The sequence below is a fragment of the Erinaceus europaeus genome, chromosome 11, assembly GCF_950295315.1.
Source record: "Erinaceus europaeus chromosome 11, mEriEur2.1, whole genome shotgun sequence".
Classification (NCBI taxonomy): domain Eukaryota; kingdom Metazoa; phylum Chordata; class Mammalia; order Eulipotyphla; family Erinaceidae; genus Erinaceus; species Erinaceus europaeus.
In genome coordinates, this window is record NC_080172.1 from 120079051 (window position 1) to 120101655 (window position 22605).

The 22605-nt window shown below is 58.6% G+C and overlaps 1 protein-coding gene across 9 annotated transcripts in view; it reads left to right on the forward strand.

The window, feature by feature from the left end:
* The window catches only part of ALPL (alkaline phosphatase, biomineralization associated), a 73998-nt gene extending 51935 nt beyond the window's left edge, over positions 1–22063 (forward strand). For all 9 annotated transcript variants that reach the window (XM_060202347.1, XM_060202342.1, XM_060202343.1 and 6 more), the window contains 10 exons: positions 1273–1392; positions 1621–1736; positions 3017–3191; positions 3617–3792; positions 10836–10979; positions 13095–13164; positions 16391–16525; positions 18398–18589; positions 19337–19456; positions 21123–22063. In XM_060202347.1, the coding sequence (XP_060058330.1) occupies positions 1273–1392; positions 1621–1736; positions 3017–3191; positions 3617–3792; positions 10836–10979; positions 13095–13164; positions 16391–16525; positions 18398–18589; positions 19337–19456; positions 21123–21388 (1514 nt within the window). In that variant the 3' untranslated portion in view covers positions 21389–22063. The remainder of the gene's footprint in view (positions 1–1272; positions 1393–1620; positions 1737–3016; positions 3192–3616; positions 3793–10835; positions 10980–13094; positions 13165–16390; positions 16526–18397; positions 18590–19336; positions 19457–21122) is intronic.
* Positions 22064–22605: the final 542 nt, after the last annotated feature.

A 22605-nucleotide genomic window follows, 5' to 3' on the forward strand; every position in this document is an offset into this window, starting at 1 on the left:
ACTGCTTGTGAAGCTTATCCATTGCAGATGGGAGGCGGAGGGGCTCAAACCCAGTCCCTTTGCATGGTGACGTGTGTGCACAACTAGGTGTGCCACCGCCCGGTCCCTACGAGAATGTCTTTTGACAGGTGGGTTTCTCCTCTTCAGTTACAGCTCAGACCCATTTCTGACTGTGTCCCGGGACAGGTACGCATGTTGAGCACAGCTCACCTCACATGGGCACCTCACACGGGCACACACGCACGTTCTAGGCAAGTGCCAAGTGCCTCACGCACACCACCACCGCCTTCACCTCCCAGCAGCCTCCAGGCTGCCGGTTTTCAGAGTCACTGTGGTCACGTCCCTGTTCATGTGGGTGGCAATGGGAAGGTATGGAGGGAAGTAGTGTGGACACACCTCTGTGCCACCATCCTCCCCAAACACCTCCGCTTACATCAACCCCTTTCTAATCCTTTAGCCCCCCATCTTCACCCTGGGACCCTCCCCCGCCACACACACACACAATCGCTCTTTCTTCTGGAAGTGGGGGCTGCAGAGGTGTCCAGTCTGAACAGCTGGTCACTGGCACAGCTGCCCCTTCAGCTGAGGCCTGTCAGCACCAAAGCTGAGTCTCTCTACTGAGGGTTGGTGGCCAGGCAGGCACCTGTGGACCCAGAGAGAGAGAGAGAGAACGGGCAAGGGCACTGCTGGCTCCTTATCTTGAGATCAGGGACACAGAATGTCCCCTCAGCTGAATCATCAGACAAACAGGCATGAAGTTGGCCACTCTTAAGTCTGCTGGTGAGGACGGCTTGCTGTTAGCACCGGCTATGCCAGGCTCCTGCTTAATGAGTAAGCTGGGCAGAGCTGACGATTGCGGGAACATCCAGGGGCTGGGAAGAGTGGCGAGTCCGTTCTCTTGAGCAGTTAAACATTACCCCCCTGATGGTGCCAGCAGATTCATTTGCTGCTGCAGCAGAATGCCTCGACTAGTGGGGGAAGATGGAAGGCTTTGGAGTAGAGCCCAGTAGAGGGCCGGCTGCCAGTGGGTGCCTGTACTCTGCAGTCTTGTGCCAGTCACTTGGTGTCTCTGTGCCACGGTCTCTAAAGTCGGAGACGTGAACAAGACCCAGGACCCGTGGATGTATGTTACACTCCTCAGGAAGCTCACCTGAGACAGGCAGCCACCACTCCCTGGTCCCGGCACTCCACTGTGAACCATGGGGAGTCTGAAGTCTGGGGTGGGGAGCCACTCCTGCCCTGCCAATTCATGTTGCCTCCGTCTCTGCACAGAGAAAGAGAAGGACCCCAAGTACTGGAGAGACCAGGCTCAACAGACCCTGAGAAATGCCCTGAAGCTTCAGAAGCTCAACACCAACGTGGCTAAGAACATCATCATGTTCCTGGGAGACGGTGATGATGGGGCCTAGGGCCTCGGGGCGGGGCGGGAAGGATAGAGGCGCAGCTGGGGGTGAGCGGAGGTGCGGGAGGCGTTCTGGGCATGTTTCCAGAGGTGGGTTCTGGGGTCCGTTACCCATTGTGCCTTGGCACCCAAGCAGGGAGCCCTGGGTGTTCAGACAGACTGCCTGGTGGAGAGACAGGGAACCCGGGAGACTGAGCTCCTCCTGCCCCACACCACAGGGATGGGCGTGTCCACGGTGACGGCCGCCCGCATCCTCAAGGGTCAGCTCCACAACAACCCCGGGGAGGAGACCAAGCTGGAGATGGACGAGTTCCCCCACGTGGCTCTCTCCAAGGTGAGCGCTGGCCTGCCCTCCAGCACTCCGCCCACCTCAGGAGAGGACGGGGGCAGGAGGCACGGAACGCGGCAGCCACTTCCCCGGACCTCATCTTAATGCTTTAGCTCAACTGGCGTGCGACTCTTGGGGTGGACGGAGCAGGGTGCTTGCTGCACCTGGCAGAGTGCGCAGCTCGCCACGCTGGAGGGACTGGATTCAAGGCCATGGTCCTCACCCACAGGGGGAAACTTCATGATGGGTGAAGCAGGGCTGCAGGTGTCTCTGTCTCTCTCCCTTTCACTTCCTCCCTCTTTCTCTCTGTCTCTGTCAGAAAAATACAAAGGCCCCAGGAGCAGTGGATTCATTGTGCAGGCAGGCACCAAGCCCTGACAGCATCCCTGGTGACTCACGCACACTCCCTACTGGAACATCGTAAATGCTAGGTAGAGAGGGGCACAGGCGCAGTGGCCTCAGCTCTCCCGAGCCCTGTGTGCCTGCCTGTCTGAGAGTCACCCGCGCTGAGGAGCAAGCCGACACTCGAGGTGTCCTGGTCACTGTCCCTCCCCCTGCCCCGTGTCCTGCTGAGCCACTCCTCAGCCTGCACGCCGCACGGGGGGGACGCTAAAGTGCTGGTAGGTGCCCCGCACCAATGATGCGTCTGCCCCTCTGCTGTGCCGGCTTGAGGAAGCTGCTTCCTCTCCTGAGGCATGGAGTCCAGGGCCACGGACACCACCTGCCTGCCCCAGCACTGTTGGGCTCTAGTTGAAGCTAGTGGTGTTCTGTCTGCTAGAGGCTAAGTCAGGCCTGGGCTCACCGGAACGTTCTCTGTGCCCTCCAGGCACTAAGGAGGCTGCTTCATTAGCTCACGGAGGTGGGCAGGGAGACAGGTGGGTGGCTTCAAAGTCCTATCAGAGGTCCAACTGTGTGTGTGAGAGAGAGGGAGAGAGGGAGAGGTGGAGGGAGAGAGAGGGAAGAGGACACTTGGCAGAGAATTGGGTGCCAGCTTCGTATTCCCATGTCCCAGTTCTAAATCCTGTACCCTTCTTTCAGCCCCTGTAAGGCCCTCCTCCCTCCCTCCCTCCCTCTCCCGTCTCCAGCACCTCCCTCAGCTGCTTACCTGGCATCACATCTCACCACACTCACTTCCACATGTTGGAAAGTCACAGCCAGTGGGGCAGGAAGCAGGCAGCCAGGGAACCGCAGCGGCCTCAAGGCTCCAGTGCAGACCTGGGGTGTGCGTGGGGGTGGGGCGGCAGACCTGCCGCAGCCTGACCCTCCTCCCTCCCTCCCTCCCACAGACGTACAACACCAACGCCCAGGTCCCCGACAGCGCAGGCACGGCCACAGCCTACCTGTGTGGGGTCAAGGCCAACGAGGGCACCGTGGGGGTGAGCGCGGCCACCCAGCGCTCCCAGTGCAACACCACGCGGGGGAACGAGGTCACCTCCATTCTGCGCTGGGCCAAGGATGCAGGCGAGTGGGGTGGTGGCAGGAACCGGGCCTGTGGGGGCTTCAGCCTCCTGGGCTGCACCGTGGGGAGAGGGGGGTGGGCCTCTCCCGGCGCCAGCCTGCGTGAGCTCAGTGCCAGTCTGCTCTTCATTTCCTCCTGGGAACTGGGAGACCCTGGCCCATGCCCCTAGGAGCTTTGGGGGTCAGGGTATGAACTGGTGGGCACCCAGAGATCCTGAGGAGGGGCTCCTGCGGGAGTGGGGTTCTCCTGGCTTCTGGAAGGGGGAAGGGCTCCAAGCCAGGTACCTGGCCCAGAGGGTGACAGACTGGAGGCCACCAGCCCCAACATAGGAGGAGGCCCAGGCAATGTGTGGAGCTGGTGGGAGAGGGAAGGGGGGATACTGGGATGCCCACCCTGGATGAAGCCAACCCCTTCTCTCCCAACCCAGGGAAATCTGTGGGCATCGTGACCACCACGCGGGTGAACCACGCCACCCCCAGTGCCGCCTATGCCCACTCTGCCAACCGAGACTGGTACTCAGACAACGAGATGCCCCCAGAGGCCCTGAGCCAGGGTTGTAAGGACATTGCCTACCAGCTCATGCACAATATCAAGGACATCGAGGTGGGTGCAGGGCCACAGCCAGGTGGACAGCAGGCTGGGGAGAGGGTCCAGGCCTGAGGGCCCCCGAGAAGCCAGGTGGACAGACACAGGCTGAGGAGAGGGATCAGGCCTGAGGGCCCCCGAGAAGCCAGGTGGACAGACACAGGCTGGGGAGAGGGGTCAGGCCTGAGGGCCTCCGAGAAGCCAGGTGGACAGACACAGGCTGAGGAGAGGGGTCAGGCCTGAGGGCCCCCGAGAAGCCAGGTGGACAGACACAGGCTGGGGAGAGGGGTCAGGCCTGAGGGCCTCCGAGAAGCCAGGTGGACAGACACAGGTTGGGGAGAGGGGTCAGGCCTGAGGGCCTCCGAGAAGCCAGGTGGACAGACACAGGCTGGGGAGAGGGGTCAGGCCTGAGGGCCCCCGAGAAGCCAGGTGGACAGACACAGGCTGGGGAGAGGGGTCAGGCCTGAGGGTCCCCGAGAAGCCAGGTGGACAGACACAGGCTGAGGAGAGGGGTCAGGCCTGAGGGCCCCCGAGAAGCCAGGTGGACAGATACAGGCTGAGGAGAGGGGTCAGGCCTGAGGGCCTCCGAGAAGCCAGGTGGACAGACACAGGCTGAGGAGAGGGGTCAGGCCTGAGGGCCTCCGAGAAGCCAGGTGGACAGACACAGGCTGGGGAGAGGGGTCAGGCCTGAGGGCCCCCGAGAAGCCAGGTGGACAGCAGGCTGGGGAGAGGGTCCAGGCCTGAGAGCCCCCAAGAAGCCAGGTGGACAGACACAGGCTGAGGAGAGGGGTCAGGCCTGAGGGCCCCCGAGAAGCCAGGTGGACAGACACAGGCTGGGGAGAGGGGCCCTAGGGCATGGAGGCCCCCGAGAAGCCAGGTGGACAGATAGATGGACAGATGAAGGCTGGTGAGAGGGCTCTGGGGTCTGAGGGCTCCGGCCTGGGCTGGTACCTGATAAGACACCGCCTAGCTCCCCACACCGCTAGGAGAGCCATTAGGGGATTTGTGGTGGAGCAGGAGGCCTTGCAGGGCTTCCCCGTGGTGAGGCTGAAGGGTTAAACCCTGTGTGGGCGCCCAGGGTTAAGCTGTCAGTTAGGACCTGGGGTCCTCACCTGCCTCCCCACCCCAACACAAGGAGGCTGGGGTGACGCATGGCCACCGGGGCCAGTCCTGCCCTGCATGTTCCCGTTTGCCCAGAAGTCCGTGCCCGGATCCAGAGACGGTCGTGTGCACGGTGGTCACTGCAATCTCTCCTGTCCAATGCGGGTTCGAGTCCTTGCCCTTCTCCTTTAGTGTGACCCTGGCTTCACTGTTTATCCTTTCACAACCGCTCTGTGAGACGCCCCTCACCTGCAAGCCACCACAGGCTGGACACAGCGTCTCCTCCAGCACCTAACAGGCCCTGGGCCCTAGTGAGTGTTGAGAAAGTGGCAGCATGTGTGGACGGTGCCTGGAAACACAGGCTTCCACTTCCCAAGGGGCTTCCTGTCTCCAGGTGCACGTGTGGCCAGGCATCACCCGCCGAGTGCTCAGCGGGTCCCCGCTCTCTGCGCTTACGGGACGGTCTGTGACTCGTGCCTCTGGGGGTCTCTGAACCAGCTGCCAGAGCTACAGAAAGCCCGAGCCCCTGGGCCTAGAAAGGACCCGGTGACGCTCAGAGCAAGCCTCTAGGTCCCACTTAGCCCCACTCTGTTTCTTTCTTTCTTTTTTTTTTTTTTTTTTTGCCTCCAGGGATATCACTGGGGCTCAGTGCCAGCACTGCAAATCCACTGCTCTTGGAGGCCCGCCCTTTCTTTCTTTCTTTCTTTCTTTCTTTCTTTCTTTCTTTCTTTCTTTCTGTCTGTCTGTCTGTCTTTCTTTCTTCTTTTTTTACCTCCAGGGTTATTGCTGGAACTCGGTGCCTGCACCATGAATCCACTGCTTCTGGAGACTGTTTTTGCCCTTGTTGTTTATCATTGTTGTTGTTATTGTTGTTATTGTTGTCATTGTTGTTTGATAGGACAGAGAGAAATGGAGAGAGGGGGAGATAGACACCTGCAGACCTGCTTCACCGCCTGTGAAGTGACTCCCCCTGCGGGTGGGGAGCCGGGGGCTCAAACCAGGATTCTTATGCCAGTCCTTGCACTTTGCACCACATGCACTTAACCCGCTGCGCCACCACCCAGCCCCTCCTTTTTTTTCTATTTTATTAGATAGGACAGAGAGAAATTGAGAGAAGAGGGGAGGGGGAGATAGCGAGGGAGAGAGAAGAGAGATACCTGCCAACTAGTTTCACCACTCATGAAGCTTCCTCCCCCGCAGGTGGGGAGCTGAGGGATAAATTCAGATCCTTGTGCTTCATCCTATGTGTGTTTAACTGGCTGCACCACTGCCCAGCCCCTGTCTCACTCCTACTGTGTCAGACACCACCCCCAGTCCCCAGCCTCTATACAGTCTTCTTCCTGTCACTGAGTGGTTCTGGCCCCCATGGACCCCATGGGTCCCTTCCACAAGGTCCCAACTCTGCAGATCCCCACCTGGCAACGGACCAGGCACTCCTCTCAGGCCCGACAGCCCCATCAGCCTCTCTTGGTGAGCCCACACCCCACTCTCATCCTCACTCCAGTTCCACCAGACACAAACCTTGGGGCCTGTCACTTCCCTCTCTGAGCCTCAGTTTCCCCACCTGTGTCACCAAAAGAGAGACCCCCCCCCAGACACATCCACTCAGGCTGCTGGAGTCCAGGATGAAGTCATGGATGTGAGATCATTTGTTGTACAGGCACAGGGTGTAATTATGGGCCTGCTTCTCAGGGAGATTTGCCAGAACAGCCTGGGGGGGGGGAGGGATCTTGGGAGTAGGAGCTTAGGGGCAAAGCCAGTAGAAGAGAGATTCTTCAGGCAGGGTGGGGTAGGTGGGGGGGCTTGAGTGGGTGGACTGAGAGAATGATGTGGGGAGTGAGTGAGGAGGGGCAGGCTTGTGGATGCCTCTGCATTCCTCTCTTGTTCTCCCTCTCTCTCTCTCAGCCCCAGCCTCTGCGCATGAAACAAAAGTCCTGGTATCCACCCTGGGAAGAAGTATCTTGCCCTTAAAAAAGAGAGAGGGAGGAGAGAAAAGAAAGAGCGACCCAAACCCAAACCCCAAAGCCGACAGCCAGTCTGTCACTGGAGCTTAATGAGCCCTGTGAAGCCCTGTTGGGGCTGGGATGATGGGGCTCCCGCAGGAAGACTGGGGGCTTCCTCTCCACTCTGCAAATGCCAGGGGTCAGAGTCTGTGGGAACCATGTGGGGGGCCCTGCCCAGCCCCCGAGGCCCCGCCTGGAGCTGAGCTCTGTGGGAAGACCGCGTCTCTTCCTTCTGCCACTTAGCACTGCCGCCCATGGACAGCACCTCTGGGTGCTGAGACTACAGTGTTGCTGCCGTTGCTCCTGGGGGTCCTGCGAGGGGTGGGCCCCTCTGTACAGCTATGAAAGCAGAGGCTCAGAGAGGGCAAGTGAGACCCTGGGCCAGTCCGCAGTAAAGTCAGGACTCAAACCCATGGCCTCCCCTGCCTCCTACTGCATGCAGTCTGGCCTTTTCCACCCGACCTCTGGCCTGGCCCCGGGTCCTCTCTCCACCCACAGAAACCAGCCCCAGAGAAGGGGCCTGGGCATGGTGGGTCCCAGGCTGGCCACAGCTGGACTATGTTCATTTCAGGTGCCAGCCAGGGCGGTGGCCTGGGCTGACGCCTGCAGTGACAGGAGGACACCGGTGTGGTGGTCACCGCAGGCGGTGGCTGTTATGCTCTTGGCCCTCATTTTAAAAATAGTCAGGACTTCAAACATGGACTCCCAAGGAAAACAAACAGCCCCGCGTCCATCCACCCACTAGTGCAGCCGCAGTGGGTAAAATTAGCTCGACGGGAGCTGCACAGAGCCATTTGCCAGGCTCGCAGCTGGGCTGCCCTGGGACCTCCCTGGCGGCCTCTTGCCTGCGGGTGTCCTGAGCTTGCTGTGGGAGAGGAGGCTCTTGGAGTCCCTGTCCTCAGCTCTGTAGGTGCAGGGAAGCTCTGGTGTTGGGATTAGAGAAGCTATGGGTCCAGTCCTGACTGCCATTTACTGGCTGTGTAGCACCAAGGAGAGGAAATCCTGTGACTGTTACCACTGTGTCTGTCTGTCTGTCTGTCTGTCTGTCTGTCTGTCTGCCCTTCTCCCCTGGGACCTCACACATGTGCCATTTCACTGTTTGGGGCTGACTTTTTCATTCAGAAAGGGGGGAGGGAGAGAGAAAGGGAGAAAGAAGAAGAAGAGAGGGAAGAGAGGGAGAGGAGAGGTAGAAGGAAGAGGAGGGTGGGGAAGGGAGGAGAAAGAAAAGGAGGAGGACAATGACCCCCCCCCCCCCCCGTGCCACTGGGGCTCTCCTTGTACTGGGGCTCCAGCCTGGGTCACACACATGGCAAGGCAGGAGACCTGCCCACTGAGCTGTTCCCCCACCCCACCCCACCCCCATTTCTTTATTTGGACAAGGACCCCAGACCCTCTGCTGTCTCACTTTGAAGGGCTCTGTGCCCTCCCGACATGACCTGCAGCTAGTCTGAGTCTCCAGTGAAAACCACATCAGCCTTCACTGAGCCCACGGCTGCAACACAGGCCCCTTGGAACCTTGGTGTGAAGTTAAACAAGACAGTGCTCTCAGCTCCTCCATGCTTGCTGCAGCAAGCACTCCACAGATTGTGTTTGGTTTTTTATTTTAGGTATTTGTTTATTTCCTTTTGCTGCCATTGTTGTTTTACTGTTGTAGTTATTATTGTTGTTGTTGTTGTTAATGTCGTCGTTGTTGTTGGATAGGACAGAGAGAAATGGAGAGGGGAGGGGCAGACAGAGAGGGGAGAGAAAGACAGACACCTGCAGACCTGCTTCACCACCTGCAGACCTGCTTTGCCACCTGCAGGTGGGGAGCCGGGGGTTCGAACCAGGATCCTTACGCCAGTCATTGCACTTTGCACCACGTGTACTTAACCCGCTGCGCTACTGGCCGGCTCCCCACAGTTTGTGTTTTTTAAACAAAGGAAACTTGGTGGAGAAGGAATCTGGCATTTATTTATTTATTTATTTATTTATTTATTTATTTGAGAAAGAACCCAAGCATCTCTTCAGCTATGCGGTGCTGGGGGTTAAACTCAGAACTTCAGGCTTGTGTAGTCAGTGTACACCCTCCCAGCGGCAGAGATCATTTTCATGTACTTTATTAGTGATCTAATAATGTTCTACAAGATCCTAAGATTCTAGGGGCATAGTTCCGTACCACGTGGCTGTACTGATTTTATTTTTATGGTGGTGGGCAGTGTGCAGCAGACTTCTGGAGAGACAGGCAGCAGGGTTCTCAGTAGCACCGCATGTCACCAGAAGCCCCAACCCATGGTCCCTATCAGCTCATGATTCTGTCTCTCCACTCCGGAAGCGTGGCTTGGGTAGGTAGTGTGGGCTGGACCCAGGACTTGACAGGCTGAAGAAACAACCACTGAGTGACCTGGGCATCCAGGGTCCCTGTGTTGTGAATGGTTCCATAGCATTGCTCTCTAGTGTTCCAGCACAAAAGTGACCAGAGAACAAGGCTGATGCCGCGTGGAGGGCAGGGAGCAGCGTTTAGTTCATGTCAGCGGGTCACAGGCCAGTCCTAACAGACCTGCACCGCCTTGTGCCTCAGCACCCAGCCGTCACCTGTTTTCAAGCCGGGTCAGCACAAGCTGATCAGCAAGTCTGTCAGGGTGCGGAGAGTAGAGGTGAGAGCAGGCTGGCTAGAGCCTGTCAAGGTGCAGGCAGTAGAGGTGAGAGCAGGCTGACTAGAGTCTGTCAGGGTGCGGAAAGTAGAGGCGAGAGCAGGCTGGCTAGAGCCTGTCAAGGTGCAGGCAGTAGAGGTGAGAGCAGGCTGACTAGAGTCTGTCAGGGTGCGGAGAGTAGAGGCGAGAGCAGACTGGCTAGAGCCTGTCAAGGTGCAGGCAGTAGAGGTGAGAGCAGGCTGACTAGAGTCTGTCAGGGTGCGGAAAGTAGAGGCGAGAGCAGGCTGGCTAGAGCCTGTCAAGGTGCAGGCAGTAGAGGTGAGAGCAGGCTGGCTAGTCTGTCAAGGTGCAGAGAGTAGAGGTGAGAGCAGGCTGGCTAGTCTGTCAAGGTGCAGGCAGTAGAGGTGAGAGCAGGCTGGCTAGTCTGTCAAGGTGCAGGCGGTAGAGGTGAGAGCAGGCTGACTAGAGCCTGTCAAGGTGCGGGCAGTAGAGGTGAGAGCAGGCTGGCTAGTCTGTCAAGGTGCAGAGAGTAGAGGTGAGAGCAGGCTGGCTAGTCTGTCAAGGTGCAGAGAGTAGAGGTGAGAGCAGGCTGGCTAGTCTGTCAAGGTGCAGTCAGTAGAGGTGAGAGCAGGCTGGCTAGTCTGTCAAGGTGCGGGCAGTAGAGGTGAGAGCAGGCTGGCTAGTCTGTCAAGGTGCAGAGAGTAGAGGTGAGAGCAGGCTGACTAGAGTCTGTCATGGTGCGGGCAGTAGAGGTGAGAGCAGGCTGGCTAGTCTGTCAAGGTGCAGAGAGTAGAGGTGAGAGCAGGCTGGCTAGAGCCTGTCAAGGTGCAGGCAGTAGAGGTGAGAGCAGGCTGGCTAGTCTGTCAAGGTGCGGGCAGTAGAGGTGAGAGCAGGCTGGCTAGTCTGTCAAGGTGCAGAGAGTAGAGGTGAGAGCAGGCTGACTAGAGTCTGTCATGGTGCGGGCAGTAGAGGTGAGAGCAGGCTGGCTAGTCTGTCAAGGTGCAGAGAGTAGAGGTGAGAGCAGGCTGGCTAGTCTGTCGGGGCAGGCAGTAGAGGTGAGAGCAGGCTGGCTAGAGCCGCCACTCAGATCCTGGAATGCTTAAGTGAGTACACCAGCTGCAGTGCCTCTCATCCTTTTGCCTGTGGGTTGCTCATTTCATCTTTTGCCTGTGGGTTGCTCATTTCATCTTTTGCCTGTGGATTGCTTATTTCATCTTTTGCCTGTGGATTGCTCATTTCACCTGGGCGCCCAGTTCCCAGCCAGGTCCACCGGCTTCAGCAAGTCTCTGAGCCTGGGCTGTGGGTGACACCTGTTCTCTTTCAGGTGATCATGGGCGGTGGCCGGAAGTACATGTTCCCCAAAAACAGCACTGACGTGGAATATGAGCTGGATGACAAGGCCAGGGGCACAAGGCTGGACAGCCTGAACCTCATCGACGTTTGGAGGAGCTTCAAGCCAAGACATAAGGTGCCAGAGTGCTGCAGGGGCAGAGGGCGGGGTGGGGGGGGGGTAGAGGGCTGGGGGGGCAGAGCGCTGCAGGGTCAGAGGGCTGCAGGGTCAGAGGGCTGCTGGGTCAGAGGGCTGCTGGGTCAGAGGGCTGCAGGGTCAGAGAGCTGCAGGGTCAGAGGGCTGCTGGGTCAGAGGGCTGCTGGGTCAGAGGGCTGCAGGGTCACAGGGCTGCAGGGTCACAGGGCTGCTGGGTCAGAGGGCTGCTGGGTCACAGGGCTGCTGGGTCAGAGGGCTGCTGGGTCAGAGGGCTGCTAGGTCAGAGGGCTGCAGGGTCTGATGGATGCAGGGTCAGAGGGCTGCAGGGTCAGAGGACTACAAGAGTCATATTGCCATGGAGACCAGAGGGGCATTGGAGCTACTATGGGATGTGGTGTAGATGAGTCTCTAACCCAGGGAGTACACACGGGGTAGATGCACCCCCCACTAGCCCGGCATGGGAGCCTCAGAGGGCACATCACAGGGAGGACTTGGAAGGTCTGCTGGGGCTGCTGGGGGAGCTCTTGCAGTCAGGTGATTGTCTGAGTGTGAGCTGGCTTGACCCGAGGGCAGCACTTCGAAAGGCTCTTGGGCTCCCTGGAAATGCCCTGGCCCTGTAAGCCTGTGCTGCTGGCCACTGGGGCTGGGGCAGTCTGGGGTCTGGATATATCTGTGGTCAGCTCTGAAGATAGCGGGGAGCAGCCTGGCAGCCGCTTTGATGTCACTCTGGGGTTGGGTTTCTGAGGCCTCCAAGTCTGGCCCCTGGGGAGGCCTTGTGGAGTAGAGCTGGGCCAAGGGTGGTGGTGGGGTAGGGGCTGTGGAATGGCCCCTGGCTGAGTGGGGGCACTGGCTGCTTTGATCCTTTCCCGCTTTCTTTGAGAAGTCAGCACAGGCAGGCTGGAGCCCCTTGCTGCTCCAGGCCACACACCATCCCTGTCAGCCTCTGTGTCTGTCCATGGAGCCTGGCCTTGTAGGTGTTTAGTGTGGGGTCCCCTCTCAACCCCAGAAAGGTGGAGAGGACTCACACCTCCACCTGGACAGGGTGTCACGTGGGATCCCAGATAGGCCGTGCACTCCTGCACAGCCACACCTGTGGAGTGGAGTCTCGACTGTCCACCTAATAGCTAGGCCATGTGCAGGGCTCGGCGTCCTGCTCTGTGAAATGGCAGCAGTGCTGCCTCACAGGGCTGGCGTCGTGATCAAGTGAGACAGCACAGGACAGCCGCCTCCAGGAAGCAGGTGGTGCTGGGCACTGAACCTGGGGCCTCAGAGCCTCGGGCAGGGGTCTTGCAGAACCACTGTGCTGTCTCTCCAGCCTTAGTTCTTCCCTCAGAGGGATCACATGGCCTAAGATGAACAGCCCATAGCAGATATGATTTCTTCCTGCCAGTGAGGGAGGAGCTGGAGGGAGCCAGGCGGCGGGGAGGGGCCGGGGTCACCTGCCAGGACACTTGTCCTGTCTTACTGTGTGCTGGGCCACATGGTTGAGTCAGAGGTTGGCTGCGGGAGCCTCGGTGAGCTACTCTCTGCCTCTCCACCCTCCTTCCTCAGCAGCCCCTGAAAACCGAGACCCACTGCTCCCTCTCTGCTGCCTGGGACCATCTCCCGGGGAGCAGCATCTCCTCATCTGTCTCAGCGGAGTCAGCTGGTAGTTAGGGCAGCATGTCCCCGCCGGCTCTCCCACAACACACACAGCTCAGACCCTTAGTGGATACTCCAGGCCCCTTGGACCTGCCTGTGCCTCCCTCCCTTTCCCCAGGACTCCTCCTTCTGCTTGGAACCCTGCCTCCCAGGTCTCAGACTGATGATTCCTACTTGCCCACAGGGTCCCTTAGGGCATCACCTCCACCAGGTGATCCCCTGATCCTGCGCTTGAGCTCCCCCCCACCACCACCACCCACTTCATTTTGCAGAATTCTCACCCTTCAGCATTGCAGCTGCCTGTCTGTCTGTCATTCCATGAGGACAGGGATGTTTGGTCCTTGGGGAGGGATTGCTAAATGGCTAGAGCAAACAAGCAGGAGGCCCAGCCTCTGAGAGCAACTGGGGTCAGGCCTCCTGTCCCCACAGCTGTGCTGACACAGGCCCTTCTCCTAGCACTCCCACTACGTCTGGAACCGCACCGAGCTCCTGGCCCTCAGCCCCTACACTGTGGACTACCTCTTGGGTAAGTGGAAGGGTGGGGTGCCGGACGTCCAGCGAGGTTTCCCGAGAGCTGGGCTGCGTGGCCCCAGCTTCCCTCCTTGCAAGGGATCTTTGCCCCGGCAGGCTGGCCTGGCCCGGGAGGGGGTTAGGACGGTGTTCTGGTTCAGAGCCTCGGCCTGGAATCTGCTGGCTGTGCAGGGTGAGTAGCCCACGGGGTTCAGGGGGAGCTGGAGCTCGGAGATGGCAAGTGTCCCGCTGTGCACACAGCTGCTTGGAGCAGTCATCCTGAGATGGCTGGGTACTGACTGGAGCTGGGGCCGGGCGGCACACCCGGTAGAGTGCACACGTCACAGTGCACAGGGACCCAAATTCAAGGCCCCACTCCCCGCCTGCAGGGGAAGCTTCGTGAGTGGTGAGGCAGGGCTACAGGTATCTCTCTGTCTCTCTCCCTCTCTATCTCCCCTTCTCTCAGTTTTGCTCAGTTCTGTATAAAAAGAAATAAATAATAAAAAGTCCTCCTGGGGCTCAGAGGCAGGGGACCTTGTCCAGCTCTCTCCTGTGGCTCCAGGCAAAGCCAGCCAGGTTGCCTCCAGCATCGGGGAATAGGCGAGGGGTCCAGGGCTATAGCTCAGACCTGCTCCCACCTGGCTGCTGTGTCCAGCACGTGATGGTGAAAACTCGTGAGTAGCTCCCAAGCTGCACTGCCCCATGTCCTGGCGTGAGCATAGACACGGTAGCTGGAGGCCTGCCAAGTTCTGTCCCCCTCTGCTGGTCAGGCTCACCCAACACCCCCAGTATCCCACTCAGGCTGTGTGTCCTCATGCAGAATGACAGTTCCACTCACGGATCTTAGATTTGTTTATTACCAACTGCTCAGCTCTGACTTCAGTCTCAGGCATGAGAATCTGTTCTGTAGATAATTGCCAGCCCTGTACTCATGGCCTCATGGATCCTAAAGTCGAGATTCTGTGTTCAAACACACATGTACCATCTGCTCTCTGCAACCTCGCACAGGTGGTTTCTCGTCTCTGCCCCTCGGTTTCCTCTCCTGTGAAGCAGGAGAAATGAAGTGAGCGTAAGCTAGAGCCTCCCTCGGGGCTGTCACGTGGGTGAAGTGAGCCAATGTTTTTGTGAGCTCTGGCCACTGCACAGTCTGGAAACAGGAGCAGACACTTACTACCTCACACCGTTTCTTTGGGTCAGGAATGTGGCAGCCAGTCACCTGAAGGCTTCGCTGGGGCTTTTGAGAGGCTTCCCTGTGGGCTGGTGTGTTGGGACAGGCTGTTGGCAGGGGCCTCGCCTCCTCACGCACGTGTCCCCTTGGTTCTGTTTCCTCCTGGATATGCAAGTTCTGGCCAGTGTGGGGGAGACAGACAAGGACGTGGAGTCCTTGTGTGTCAGGGAGCCATGATCACTGGGCAGCTGAAAAGAAGCAGCTGGACGCTGGAAAGGTGCTGTGGTGGCAGAGTGAGGAAGACAAGTACTGAGCTTCATCCCTGGCGCCCACGATGTCAGTGACGCTCTGCCTCTCTCTCTCTCTCTCTCTTTCTCTCTGTCTCTCCTTTGGTTTCCTCTCATTAATAAATAAGGCTTTAAAAAATAATAAATTGGGGCCAGGCAGTGGTGCACCTGGTTAAGCACACATATTACAGTGGGCAAGGACCTGGGTTCAAGCCCCTGGTCCCACCTGCAGGGGGAAAGCTTTGCAAGTGGTGAAGCAGGGCTGTAGGAGTCTCTGTCTTGTTCCTTTTCTCTCTCTCTCTCTCTCTTTCTTACCTCCAGGGTTATCACTGGGGCTCGGTGCCAGCATTATGAAGGCATTGCTCCTGGCAGCAGAGAGAAATTGAGAGGGGAGGTAGAGAAAGAGATTGACACCTGCAGACCTGCTTCACCACTTGTGAAGTGTCCCCCCTGCAGGTGGGGAGTGAGGTTTCAAATCCAGATCCTTGTGCTGGTCTTTGCGCTTAGTACTATGTGTGCTTGACCCTGTGCGCCACCGCACGGCCCCCTTTCTCTCTCTCTCTCTCTACCTCCTCCTTCCCTCTCAGTGGCTCTCTCTATATATCCAATAATAAATAAATAAAACTGTGGAAAAGAAAACTTGAAATAGTACTAATAAATTGCTGAACACCAGGCCTCAGTCCCCTCTGTGTGGACACGGTGGTCCCCTTGTGGTGGCAGGGTCACAGCAGTGAAAGGAGGTGATGTTGTCAAAGGTGCAGGTGTGGCTCTGGGAGCCCAGAGGAGCTCTCTCCCTCCCCAGCACCCAGAGGAGCTCCCTTCTGCCTGCCCCAGCACCCAGAGAAGCTCCCTCCCTCCCTCCCCAGCACCCAGAGGAGCTCCCTCCTGCCCCAGCACCCAGAGGAGCTCCCTCCCTCCTGCCCCAGCACCCAGAGGAGCTCACTCCCTCCTGCCCCAGCACCCAGAGGAGCTCCCTCCCTCCTGCCCCAGCACCCAGAGGAGCTCCCTCCCTCCCTCCCCAGCACCCAGAGGAGCTCCCTCCCTCCTGCCCCAGCACCCAGAGAAGCTCCCTCCCTCCCTCCCCAGCACCCAGAGGAGCTCCCTCCTGCCCCAGCACCCAGAGGAGCTCCCTCCCTCCTGCCCCAGCACCCAGAGGAGCTCACTCCCTCCCGCCCCAGCACCCAGAGGAGCTCCCTCCTGCCCCAGCACCCAGAGGAGCTCCCTCCCTCCTGCCCCAGCACCCAGAGAAGCTCCCTCCCTCCCTCCCCAGCACCCAGAGGAGCTCCCTCCTGCCCCAGCACCCAGAGGAGCTCCCTCCCTCCTGCCCCAGCACCCAGAGGAGCTCCCTCCCTCCTGCCCCAGCACCCAGAGGAGCTCCCTCCCTCCCTCCCCAGCACCCAGAGGAGCTCCCTCCCTCCTGCCCCAGCACCCAGAGGAGCTCCCTCCCTCCCGCCCCAGCACCCAGAGGAGCTCCCTCCCTCCCTCCCCAGCACCCAGAGGAGCTCACTCCCTCCTGCCCCAGCACCCAGAGGAGCTCCCTCCCTCCCGCCCCAGCACCCAGAGGAGCTCCCTCCCTCCTGCCCCCGCACCCAGAGGAGCTCCCTCCCTCCCGCCCCAGCACCCAGAGGAGCTCCCTCCCTCCCGCACCCAGAGGAGCTCACTCCTGCCCCAGCAACCAAAGCAGCTCCCTCCCTCCCTCCCCAGCCCAGTGGTGAGGCCTGAGACACCGGCTCTGCGGGGAGGGAGAGACTCTTCCAGCTCCCACCACCCTGCTCTGTGCCCCCTAGGTCTCTTTGAGCCCGGGGACATGCAGTATGAGCTCAACAGGAACAACGTGACGGACCCGTCCCTCTCTGAGATGGTGGAGGTGGCCATCAAGATCCTGGCCAAGAACCCCAAAGGCTTCTTCCTGCTGGTGGAAGGTAGGGGCCCCAGGCCTGACAGCAAGAGCCTCCAGAAAGCTCTCCTGAGGTCAGGGCAAAGTGTGGTGCTTTCTAAAGAAAAAAAAAAGTCCCAGTTCTTAGGAAGATGGTTATGGGCTCAGGAAGGAGGGTCTGAAACTGAGGCTTCCCTGGGCATGCAGGTAGCACGTCAGGATCACCAGGCAAGGAAGCACTTTGGAGGGGAGGGGTCTCCTTCCTGGGCCTGGCCTGGGGGGAAACCTGCAGAAAGATGGATTTTCACACCCCGCCAGTCCCAGCTTCCCCAGTGCTGTGGTGAAGGCACGAGGGTCGGGCTTGGTTTCTTGAGCCGCTGCAGCCACTGCTGGGTGTGCAGCTTCTCCCAGACTGCCCGTCTCGTGGGAGGACACTAACCTCTGCTGCATTCAGAGACACAAAGTCCTGGAACTTCAGTGAGAGAAGATCCTGTGTCCCTATGATTGCCGTTACATGCTGTGGTCACACAGCAGCCGTGTCAGTGACCTAGGAAGCGTGTGGAAATGATCAAGTTTCCGGACTCTCCCAGAGTTCTGACAGCCATCGTCTTGCAAGTTCCCTGAGATCCCCACACACACTCACAGAGAGAGACTCGCACACTCACACACACAGCCACACACACACTCTCCAGAGGCCGGTGGCCGCCACCTGGCTTCGCTGCTTCTTTGCCAAATCCCAGGGTTCCCAGTCGAGCCTGGCGGTCTCAGCCTGGCCTCACACAGGCCTCTGACACCAGGGACCAGCCAGCATCCCGCAGTGGTGAGCATGGACCCCCGGGAGCTGTCCTCTTTGTGCACAGGGCCAGGGCCCACCAGGCCAGGACAGCAGAACCACAACAAAGGGAGGGAGGGCCCTCCCTGCCAGCCTCTGGGTCAGGGCAGCCAGGCCTCAGCTCGTGGGAGGGGAGGCTGGTCAGGAGCCTCGGAGCCAGAAGCACCCCCAGCCGGCATCCTCCTCACTGACACCAGGGGCCTCACCTCACCCACACGGCCCCTCTGGGACCTTAGAGGCAGGCTCACCTGCAGGCCTCCCGGCCCAGGAACACTGCCCAGGGGAGGCCCACAGGCCAAGGCTTCAGCAGGCCCAGGCCTGAGGGGAGGAGGGAGGACATCAGCTTACGGGGCCGAGAAACAGCTCACTGGGGTGATGCGCTGCTTTGCCACATGCAGGGCCACGTGTGAGTTCAGCTGCCACGGCATCAAAGGAAGCTTCAGGGCTGTGGTGTCTTTCAGTCTCTCTGCCTCTGTCTAAAAAAAAGAAAGGAAAGAAAGAGAGAGAAAGGGAGAAAGATAAAAGAAGGGAGGAAGGGGTGGAGGCTGGATGGTGGCGCACCTGCTTGAGCACACGTGGTAGTGCACAGGGACCCAGGTTCGAGACCCTGGTCCTCACCTGCAGGGCGAAAGCTTCATGAGTTGGGGAGCAGGGCTGCAGGTGTGTGTGTGTCTCTCTCTGTGCCCCTGTCTATCTCCCCATTCCCTCTTAATTCCTGGCTGTCTATACTGAATTAATAAACATAATAAACATTTTTTTAAAAAAATAATAAATCAGAAAGAAAGGGAGGGAGAAAAGACAGACACCACCTAGCTATGCTTGGCACCTACCAGGCACTCACTCAGGCTGGTTCCTCTGGCCGCCAGTGTCTGGAGCAGTGTTGCCAGGAGCCGTGTGGGGCATCGTGAAGAGCGTGAGCTTTCCCGCAAGTGGGTCTGCTTTCAGCTCTGACTCTGTCTCCTGTGTGGGTCTCCCACTCTGAGCGGCAGAGGCCAGGCGGCTGGTTTGGCAGCTCCCCTCAGAGGGTGGTCCAGTGTCTGTGGGGTTCCTCCCGCACTGCCCTCACTCTGGCCTTGGCGTCCCTAGGAGGCAGGATTGACCATGGACACCATGAGGGCAAAGCCAAGCAGGCGCTGCATGAGGCCGTGGAGATGGACCAGGCCATCGGGCAGGCCGGCACCATGACCTCCCTGGAAGACACGCTGACCGTCGTCACTGCTGACCACTCCCACGTCTTCACCTTTGGTGGCTACACCCCCCGCGGCAACTCCATCTTTGGTAGGGGTGACCCTTAGGGTGGGCACTGGGAACTGGCCTGTCTGGGAGAAGGGGGTAGCCAGCAAGCCCACAGCATAGCGCAGGTGGCTAGTCACCAGGTAGGAGAAATCACGGATGGGGGACACAGTGGAGGGGCAGAGTGAGGAGAGGGTGCGATGGGTGGGTCACTGTCTGGACGGTGGATATGAGACTGAGAGTGGACAGGAGGGGCTGGGCCGGACCATGGCGCACCTGACTGAGTGCACACATTATAGTGCGCAAGGACTCAGGTTCAAGCCCTGGCTCCCCACCTACAGGGGGAAGCTTCACGAGTGGTGGAGCAGGGCTGCAGGGGTCTCTCTGACGCTCTCCCTCTCCTCTCTCAATTTATCTTGGTTCTGGCTAATAAAATATATATTTAAGTAAAGGGGGTGGCCACCAGGAATGGTGGATGTGTAGTGCCGGCACTGAGCCTCAACTATAACTCTGGTGGCAGTAAAAGGGGGAGGGGAGGATGGCATGGTGAGCAGGATAAGGAGAGGCTAGATGGATGGATGGGTGCATGGGTGGATGGATGGACCCACCAGTGGACTAGCAGATGGAGGGATGTGGGCATCATGAAAGCTGAAGGATATTTGGCTGGAAGTGGGGTTTGGAAAGTGGTTCCTGGGGTGGCTCAGGGCCTATCAAAAGGTCTCCAGGGGCTAGGCCCCGACACTGTCCTTTCTGTGCTCCAACGAGACCCTGAGCTGAGGCCTCCCCGTGCAGGTCTGGCCCCCACGGTGAGCGACACGGATAAGAAGCCCTTCACTTCCATCCTGTATGGCAACGGGCCTGGCTACAAGGTGGTGGATGGCGAACGAGAGAACGTCTCCATGGTGGACTACGGTGAGGCTGCTTGGGCTCGGGGCCGGGAGGAGGCAGGGCAGCCTGGTGGTGGGCACTGGAGCAGAAGACAAGCTTGTGGGCAGGGCCAGGAGCCTCAGAGTAGCCAGAGCCTGAGACAGAACAGCCTGAATGAGAAGCCCTGCTGCAGGTCAGCTCTGTGGCCTCAGCTGCACGGCTGCCCCAACCTCAGCTTCAGTCCCTGGTGCACGAAGCTGACTCAGAGGCCCTGGCCGGGCCTCGCAGACACGAGACTCTGGGCTCAGGCTCCAGCACACATGGGAGTCGTGCGAGCAGCTCCCAGGGAGCTCTGCAGGAGAGGGGTAGTGCTTTGGCCTTTCAGAAACGTAGGATAAAAATTGGGGGGCCAGGTGGTGGTGCACCTGGTTGAGTGCACAGTGATCAAGGACTTGGGTTTAAGCTCCCACTCCCCACCAGCAGGAGGAAAGCTTCACAAGTGGTGAAGCAGGGCTGCAGGTCTCTCTCTCTCTCTCTCTCTCTCTCTCTCGTTTTCCCCTTCCTCTCTATTTCTGACTGTCTCTTTCAAATGAACAGATTAAAAAAAATTAGAATGGAGGAGTCAGGTGGTAGCGCAGCGGGTTAAGCACAGGCAGCACAAAGCACAAGGACCGGCGTAAGGATCTTGGTTCGAGCCCCCGGCTCCCCACCTGCAGGGGAGTCGCTTCACAGGCGGCGAATCAGGTCTGCAGATGTCTATCTTTCTCTCCCCCTCTCTGTCTTCCCTTCTCTCGATTTCTCTGTCCTATCCAACAATGACGACATCAATAACAATAACTACAACAACAATAAAAAACAAGGGCAACAAAAGGGAAAATAAATAAATATAATAAAATAAAAAGAAAATCTTTAAAAAAAATTAGAATAGGGGGCTGGGGCGGTAGCACAGCAGGTTAAGCACAGGTGGCACAAAGCACAAGGACTGGCGTAAGGATCCCAGTTCGAGCCCCCGGCTCCCCACCTGCAAGGGAGTCACTTCACAGGCAGTGAAGCAGGTCTGCAGGTGTCTGTCTTTCTCTCGCCCTCTCTGTCTTCCCCTCCTCTCTCCATTTCTCCCTGTCCTATCCAACAACAATGACATCAATAACAACAATAAGAACAATAATGATAAACAAAAAGGGGGCAATGGCCTCCAGGAGCAGTGGATTCATGGTGCAGGCACAGAGCCCCAGCAATAACCCTGGAGGCAAAAAAAAAATTGGAATAAAAATTGGGCCGGGGAGGTGTTTCAGCAGTGTGAGATATGCAGGAGACCTGGGTTCAGCCGCTGGTTCTACCTCCTGGACTTGTCTGAAAGATTAACTGGGTCTGCTGACTCAAGCATGGTGCCTGGAACATGGAGGTGATTCCACTGGCTACATGATACTCCGACCTAGGTGCCTCCCACTCTGTTCATCCCATTCCATTTTGCTGAGTGCTCATAATGTCCCCAGCAGCCCTAGGGACCTGGGGCCACAATGGCAGTGGTGCTCCCAGGGTGACTTCTTTGGGGTGCCCTGCAGGCCTGTGTCAGAACTGGTTCAGGCCCAAGTCCTAAGACTATGCGCACACAGCCCTTCCCGGCCCCGAGCCTGAGTCTCCTCTGCTCTGAAGCAGAGGTGTTGCGGCCCGGCCTCACCAGGCTCTCACTGTGGCTTCTCCCTGCCCACAGCTCACAACAACTACCAGGCGCAGTCGGCTGTGCCCCTGCGCCACGAGACCCACGGCGGGGAGGACGTGGCGGTCTTTGCCAAGGGCCCCATGGCCCACCTGCTGCACGGCGTGCACGAGCAGAACTACATCCCCCATGTGATGGCCTACGCCGCCTGCATCGGGGCCAACCGCGACCACTGTGCCTCCGCCAGCTCTGCGGGTGCCCCCCCGGCCGGCTCCCTGCTGTCCCCGCTGGCCCTGCTGGCCCTCAGCATCCTGTTCTGAGGGCCCAGAGCCCAGACACCCACCAGCCCCTGACAGAGGGCCGGCTCCCCTCCCGGCGCTGCCTACTCGGCAGCCCACACCTCAAGTGGCGGGGAGGGGAGGCCAGAAGGGGCCCGGGCAGCCAGAGTCCACTGCCCACCTTGCTCTGGACCCTGTGCGGGGCCGGCCAGTTCCTGGCCCCAAGCTGTCACCCCTCCTCACTGCCTCCTGGTCAATAGGGTGTGTTCTCTTGGGCACACAGAGCACATAGACAGCAGGAAATTCTCAAAGCATCTTATTTTTCTAGCAAATATATTTCTCCAGACCCAGAGGCCCTGGCGCTTCCATGGGACATTCCAGATCTGACCCTCCCATTCTCTTCTCCTTCCCTCTGCAACCCCCATGTCTGTGTCCCCATGTTCCCGTCCTCTTGTGCAGGGTGAGGGTGATTGCTCACCCATCTGTTCCAGACTGCCCGGGACTCCCAGGGAGCCCACTCTGGGTGCCGAATGTGCAGCCCCAGGGTGGCACAGCTGGGCAGAGCAGGCTGAGACTGGCGGTGCATACTCCCAGCCCTGGACGCACATGCCAGCTCCTCTCTGAAGTGACTCCCCTGTTTGGGATGGCAGTTTTCCCCTCTTCTTGGTGTTGGTTAAAAGGGAACACAAAACATTTAAATAAAACTTTCCAAATATTTCTGAGGACAGAGCTGAGTCTTTGTGGTCAGTGAGGAAGGAACTAAAATAAGTTCATTTCTCTTGAGAAGAGTTAGACTTGGGCGTAGGGGTGCAGGGGCAGATGGGCTGCACAGGGAGGGGGCTCCTGCTGGTCTGAGGAGCCTCAGCGATCAGTCCTTGGATAACTTGGACAAATTGCTTTGTGGTTTTGCCTCTTGTCTTTCTTCTTCTCCCTTTCTTTCTTTCTTTCTTTCTCTCTCCTTCTCTCTCTCTCTCTCTCTCTCTCTCTTTCTTTGCCTCTAGGTTATCACTGGGGCTCAGTGCCAGCACTACAAATCCACTCCTGGTGGCTCCTGGTGGCCAACTTATCCATTTTATTGGCTAGAACAGAGATAAATTGAGAGAGGAGGGGAAAACAGAGAGGGAGAGAGAGAAAAATAGAGACACCTACAGACCTGCTTCACTGCTCATGAAGCAAATTTACTGCAGGTGGGGGTCGGGGGCTTGAACCTGGGTCCTTGGGAGTGTCCCTGTGCTTAGTACTATGTGCACTTAACTGGG